A 6,913-nucleotide genomic window follows, 5' to 3' on the forward strand; every position below is an offset into this window, starting at 1 on the left:
GAGGGAGGTGCTGGTCTCTTTTCCCTTGTGTCCAGTGACAGGATGCATGGGAATGGTCCATAGCTGTGCCAGGGGAGGTTTAGTGTGGACATTAGGAAGCAGTTCTTCACCGACAGGGTGGTCAAACACCGGAACAAGCTTCCTAGGTGGGCCTTTGATGCCCCGAGCATGTCAGTGCTTAAGAGGCATTTGGACAATGCCCTTAATAACACACTTCAGTGTTTTGTCACCGTGAAGTGGTCAGGCAGTTGGACTAGGTGATGGTGATGGGTCCCTTCCAACTGGAATAGTCTAGTCTAGTGTATATTTTCTTTAATGGAAAGCAACAATATCTGACCTGGCAGAGGTGGGCAAAACCCCACCAAGTGGAAGTTCAAGTGTGCTGCCCTCATGTCCTGTGCCTCACCAGAGGGAGCAAAGACTGGCTGCCTCCCTGCAGCTTGGGTAGATGCCAGAGCTGGTGAGATCATTGCTGGGTAAATGGACAAAATAAAAGCCTGAGGGGAGGCTGGGGAAAGGGCAGGGCATAGGGGATGCCAGTGGGCTGGAGGTGCCTTGGGGCAGGGACACAGCACTGCCAGAGTGGGAACAGCCTGGTGGGCACGAGGGCCCACGTTCACCTGGCCGTCGCCCAAGGTCCTGCCCACGTTCCCAAGCAAGCCCTGCTTTCCTCCTGCTGCCAGCGGAGCCATGGGGTTTCTGCTGGCTCTCCCCAGCCCAGTGCCAGCTCACTCCCCTTGGAGATCACGGCAGCGCTTGGGGCCAGGCAGAGGGGATGGGGCTGTGCTGAAGAGACAGCACCGCTCAGCATTAGCGCTGCTGGCCCTGGGCCAGAAGCAGGGACCCTCAGGAACCAGTGAGTGGGACACAACTCTCTCGGCTGCAGACATTTCTCAGTGCCCATCAGACCACCTCCCTGCATCCCGATGCTGCTATGTCACCTCATGAAGCATCCTAATGGGTACAATTGCCAGTCGGTGCCTGAGCTTTACCTGCCATGGGGGTGCCTGTGGAGCATCATCACCCATCCCTGAACACGACGTCGGCCAGCTCAGCGAGGCTCTGCAGGCACTTTCCTCCTCCCAGCTGCGGTGCAGCCCACCAGGGAGCCGAGCCTGAGCTGGGGGCTTCCTCGTGTTGTATGTAGGGAGAAAGGCTGCAGGGGACCAGGAGCAAGTGGAGGGCAGTGGCAGAGACCCCAGGTTGATAGTAAATGCAAACACCTGCCTCTCAGCTGCTTCATTATAGGGTCATTCCTCAGCTTACCCCAAACTTGGCACTAGATGTGTGGAGGGGTCAGCCAGCCAAAAACCCAAAACAGGTCTCAGTGATTCAGTGCTGGCAGCAAGCTCTCTAGGGTGACTCCTGTCAGTCCTGGGCAGCTTCATCCCCTCTACATCTACATTTCCAATGGTCCTCCCTGCATGGCAGAGTGGAAGTGAGCATCAGAACCAGTGCCTTCAAGCTGCTCATTGCATCGGTGCAGTCGGGTGGTCCCCCTGTGCCCCAGGAGCAATCAGTGCCTCTGGGAGTCTGCAGGGACAGGATGGAGGTGATGCTGGCTTGAGGCAGCGGCCAGGGAGGCTTTGGCCATCCAGCAGTGGGGAGGCTCCCAGACCCCAGCTGGTGTGTCCAGGGTGGTACTGGTGTGGGACAGACTGGTTCTGGCAACAGATTGGTTGCTGAATAGGGGAAGGGCTTGAGGGTGAGAGAGACATTAGTATCAAATCTTCCAGATTTTTGTTGGACTGTGGATCTGCTTGTGTTCCCTGGGAGCGTGAAACATACAGCCAAAAAAGAGAAATGACAGAGTTGAGGAGGAAAACAAAGGCCTCTGTGGCCTCCTGCAAGCAAATGATGTTTCACACAGGCACTGCCACCCCTGGCCTCTTCAAAACAAGCAAAGAAGAAAAATCAGGAGTAGTCGGGCTGTAAATGTGGCACGGTCCTGCAGCCCAGTTTGCCGGCTGCCTCTTTCCTTTTGCTCAGGCTTCCTGCTGTGCCCTGCAAGTCCGTAACGTCTTCGACATAAGCAACCAGGAAAGAAAAGGCAAAGCCCGGGAAACAGTGAGTGCAAATCCCACACGGGGTTCTGGCTGGGCTGGTGCTGTGACACACCAGGCTTTTTGGTTCCCCAGCGCCAGCGCTTTCAGCCCCTGCGAAGCGAGAGGCAGGCGATGTCTGGATTGCTGCCCTCTCTCCAGGGGTGTTCTACCCTTCCTCCCCCGCCTCCTCCTGCATTTCTTGCTCCGTCCGGTGAGCGCTGCTGGGAAAGTAAGTGACACAACAGGGCCCATTCAGCTCTGGCTTCTGCCAGGAGAGCAAATACCAGCGCAGGAGCTCAGCAGCTGCTGGACGGCACGGAGGGACACATACGCTTCCCCCTGTTTTTTTCCACCTCTTGAGGAGAAGGTACCCCCAGCCCCCAGGTGTGTGACTCCCTCGAGGTGTGTGTGTGGGGGGTGGCAGGATGGTGCCTTGTATGTGGTGATGCCCAGGTGCAGGACGGGGGCTGAGCTGGGGCCATTGGGTGGGTGGAACTTGCCAGTGCCTGTGCAGGTGGCAAGAGGGCAGAGTGGGGGCACAGGACCACAGTGGGTGAGGGGATGGGCACTGTGGTAGCTCCACGGGTTTGAGCCTTGCAGACCCCATTGCTGCTGCTCTCCAGAGCTTAGGGGGAGGCAGGGGGTGGGGCAGCTGTGCTGGTTCTAACTGCAGCCCCACTGCCCGCTCGGTGCTCACCCCAGCCTTGGCTCTTCTTCAGCACCTCCACCACAGGGGCTCGCTCCTGCCTGGCCAAAACCAACCCGTCCTTTCTGCAGCTAAACAGTGGAGATCCTTATTCCAAAAACTGCTATGAATAGCTGGAATGCATGGGGACGCACAGAGCTGGGAGGCAGGACTGGGGGGGTGGACAGGATGTCGGAGATGGACAATTACGAGAAAGGTGGCAGCTCAGAAAGCTGGTGTGATCACACCTCGATAGCTGTACCTGCTTGCCTTAGGAAAAATGAGCCTCAGTTGTGGAAAGAATATTGATACCTTGTACAGATCAAGAGAGTTTTATGTGAACAAGTGATATACGAAGAAAAAAGGGGGGGAAGTCTGCTCCAAGCCAGTTCCCCACGAGTGATCCAATGCTCCTGAACTTCAATTTTTCTCACTAAATATTTAATTTCTCCTTCTTCCACTTTGTTCCTCATTTGTCACCTGTAAAATCACAGTGCTAGAGTGAGAGATGGCGAGACCTGCCCCACTAGGTCACAGCAATGGCCCCCATGGCACCTGGTGCCAGTAGGCGATGCTCTTTGGGGACGCACAGGAGTCTGGCTCCTCTCCTGGCCTCACTGCCATCTCTCCCCAGCCACAGGTGCCCTCCACCATGAGAATGTCCCAGGGGGTCCTCCTGCTCGCGGCAGCCCTGGAGTTGGCAAGGACAGTTGCTGCCCGCTGCCCCACACCCTGTGTCTGCGACAACCTCCGTGCCCATGTCCTCTGCCTCAATAGGAGCCTGACCGCCATCCCCGGTGCTATCCCACAGGTGGGCAAGAGGATGAGCAGGGGATGGGGGAGGAGGTGGGGATGGCAGTCCTGGGGTAACTGTCTATTTTCACATGACCAACAGCTCACCAAAAACCTGGACCTCCAGGGCAACAGCTTCACAGTCATCCCAGTAGGAGCCTTCCTCACTACTCCGTACCTCACACAGTTGGACCTGCAGCACTGCAAGGTGGAGAAACTGGAAGAAGGGGCTTTCCGAGGGCTGGGGAGGCTAGTTTACCTCAACCTGGCCTCCAACAGCATAGCCTTCCTCTACCAGGAGTCCCTGGATGGGCTCTCCTCCCTCCAGCAGCTCATCCTGGAGGGGAATCGCATCGAGGAGATCCAGCCAGGCGCTTTTAGCCACCTGGGGTCCCTCGCTGTTCTCGATCTGAGGGCAAATGCCTTGGTCTATCTCCCGGACATGGTCTTCCAGGGTCTGCAGGCCCTCAGGTGGCTCCGGCTGTCCCACAACGCCCTCCATGTGCTGGGCAGCGAGGCCTTTGCCGCTCTGCCTGCCCTGCGCAGGCTGAGCCTGGACCACAACGAGCTGCAGGCGCTGCCTGGTGAAGCCCTGGCCAGGCTGGACGGGGCCACCCGGCTGGACCTGGGCCACAACCCCATCACCTACTTGGCTGAGGAAGCCTTGGCCATGTCCTCCCTGAAACACCTCTTCCTGGACCACGCTGCCCTCCAGGACGTCGCGCCTGACGCCTTCGCCCACAGCCCCCAGCTGCGCACGCTGGACCTCCGCGAAAACCAGCTGCGGGGGCTGCCGCCCCTGGCCGGGGCTGGGGGGCTGGTGAGGGTCAGCCTGGCCGGGAACCCTCTGCTCTGCTCCTGCCTCCTGCGCCCCTTCCACGACTGGCTGGCAAGGGCACGGGTGCAGGTGGATGGGACCTGTGCTGCACCCCTTGCCCTCCGTGGCCGGCCCCTTGACTCCCTGAGGCCCCTGGAGATGAGGTGTGGCCACCACGGGCTGCCCCCCAGCCCCGCCACCCCCCTCGGAGCCGCCGAGGGCAGCCGGCGGTGGGCAGTGCCCCCGGGGGTGCACCTGCTCCCCTGATTTCCGTCACGGGTCCTGCGAGAACAGGGATCTGCGGGAGATCCCCCGGGGCTTCCCCCGGGACACCCGCCTCCTCGACCTGCGCCGAAACACCTTCGGGACGGTGCCACCAGGCGCCTTCCCCGGCCTGAAGGCACTAGTGTCCCTCCACCTGCAGAGCTGCGGCATCAAGGCGCTGCGCCCTGGGGCGCTGCGGGGGCTGGAGAGCCTGGTCTACCTCTATCTCTCCGACAACCGCCTCTCCACCCTGGCGGCCACCGCCTTCAAGGGGGCCCCGAGGCTGGCTTACCTCCACCTGGACCACAACGCCTTCGCCCACCTGCCCGCACGCTCCTTCCAGCTCCTGCCCGCCCTCATCTCCCTCCACCTGCAGCACACCATCGGGGAGCTGGCGGAGGGTGACCTGGCCGGGGCAGGAGGGCTCCGCTGGCTCTACCTCGCCGGGAACACCATCGGGCGCATCGCCCCCGGAGTCCTGGCTCCAGCCAAGATGCTGGAGAAGCTGCACCTGGAGGGAAACCGCCTGGGGGAGGTGCCCACGGCAGCCCTGTGGGGCCTGCCTGCCCTGAGCGAGCTGAAGCTGTCCCGAAACCCCATCGAGCGTGTGGGGGATGGTGCCTTCCTGCCGGTGGCCTCCAGCCTGCAGCACCTCTACCTGGACAACACCGGCCTGGAGCAGGTGCGTGTTGCTGGGGACTCCTGAGGGGCCGGGGCACCGCAGGGCACAGTCACAGGTCCCACCTTGTTCTGCTGCCCAGGGCTGGTGGCCCCTATAGAGGCATCTGAACGAATGTCCCCAAACTCCGAAAGCTTCAGGAGATGCTCTGTAGCCTGGCTGGGAGTAGGGGCTTCCTTGGGTTCAGCTGGAGTGTTGTTGTGCGCCAATCCGTTCCCCGAGACAGCCTTGCACTTCCTGGTCCTTAAAGACACCCGTTTCAGTGGGATCCAAACTATTCCCAAAACACCTCCTTCCCCCAGCCCTGGCTATATTTCTCCTGCTTTTACTACCAGCTGTCCTGCGGGACTCTGCACAGCTATTACTCTGAATTCCTCCATCCTCTCAAGAAAGCTGTGTTAGCACCACTCGTAAGGACCACGCACCTTTAACAGTGCCCAGGGATCACTCTAAGGTCTCCTGCATGTCACTGTCTTTCCAGGAAGACTGAGCAGGATCTAGTGAGTCCCAAACGTGACCAAAACTGGACGAGTCAATCAATAGTCCCCGAGCACATGCGCTGCTGTTGAAAACAGCTCTTTCACAGGGGCGTAGGTTCAGGACAGGCTCTCTCAGCCCATCAGGCTGATGAGCAGTGCAGGGGCAGAGATTTGCTCCCCTGCCTCCATCAAGATCCAGCCCTGACTCACCCTTGCTTTGTTGCAGATTTCCCCTGGTGCCTTTGCTGGCCTTGGTCCGAAGATCAGAAGCCTCTACCTGGAGAGCAACAAAATGAGCAACCTCCCCGACATGAGCAACTTCACAGGGTTGGAGATCCTCAACCTGAGGGAGGTGCCTTTCCACTGTGACTGCCAGCTCCTTCCCCTGCACAGGTGAGTGCCACAAGGGGTGAACAGCCCCGGGGGACAGCTGGACCCCGTCACATTGGAGGCACAGCCCATGGCACGCTGGCCACTTTGGGTCTTCTCCCATGGTGGCGAGACAGAGCACGCGCCTATGTGCAAGGATGGAAATAGCCTGGACTTTCCTCACGTAGGGAAAGCAGCCACAAGCTGGGGTGGGCAAGATACTCAGATATTCAAAAGTCACTCAGGTGAGACCGTGAACAACCCGGCCTGGCTTTAAAGCCACTCGCACCCACTCATGGGAATGGAGTTTTGCCTCTCCTTTTGCCCCATCGTCTTTCTTTCCCTGATCTCCTCCCATGTTTCCAGGTGGATCGACAAACTCAATCTCCGCACAGGGGCCACCTGTGGGTCTCCTGCAGAAGCCCGAGGGCTGAAGGTGAAGCTTTCCACCACTTTCCAAACCTGCCCTGGCTGGGGCCGAGGTGAGGCCAGGGCAGCCAGTCCTGACAAGGCCAAGGCTGCACGCAAGCCCAGCAAGAAAAAGAGATCAGGAAAATCACCAGCCAGAGGCTTCAAGAAGAGCAGAGCTTAGGAAGCGCACACAGGACACAACATGGCTGTACCTACAGTTTGGTGAGAGTGGTTTTGCTAGACTTGTCCCCACTGCAGCGACACAGATATTGCACAAGGTGCAAAGGAGAGAGGCTGGTGCCACCAAAGTGATGCTGATTTGCCAAAGATGGAGGGTTTGGTTTTGCAGGACACGGAGGCACGTTACCCTGG

General features: G+C 59.3%; 1 protein-coding gene across 1 annotated transcript; it reads left to right on the forward strand.

Moving 5' to 3' along the window:
- Positions 1–3,301: 3,301 nt before the first annotated feature.
- CHADL (chondroadherin like) lies at positions 3,302–6,722 on the forward strand. Its single transcript, XM_086610739.1, is given in 5 exon segments — positions 3,302–3,541; positions 3,626–4,539; positions 4,541–5,285; positions 5,988–6,154; positions 6,497–6,722. Coding segments are annotated over 5 exon segments (2,292 nt in total).
- Positions 6,723–6,913: the final 191 nt, after the last annotated feature.

Source organism: Tauraco erythrolophus, chromosome 4 (genome assembly GCF_009769465.1).
Source record: "Tauraco erythrolophus isolate bTauEry1 chromosome 4, bTauEry1.pri, whole genome shotgun sequence".
NCBI lineage: Eukaryota > Metazoa > Chordata > Aves > Musophagiformes > Musophagidae > Tauraco > Tauraco erythrolophus.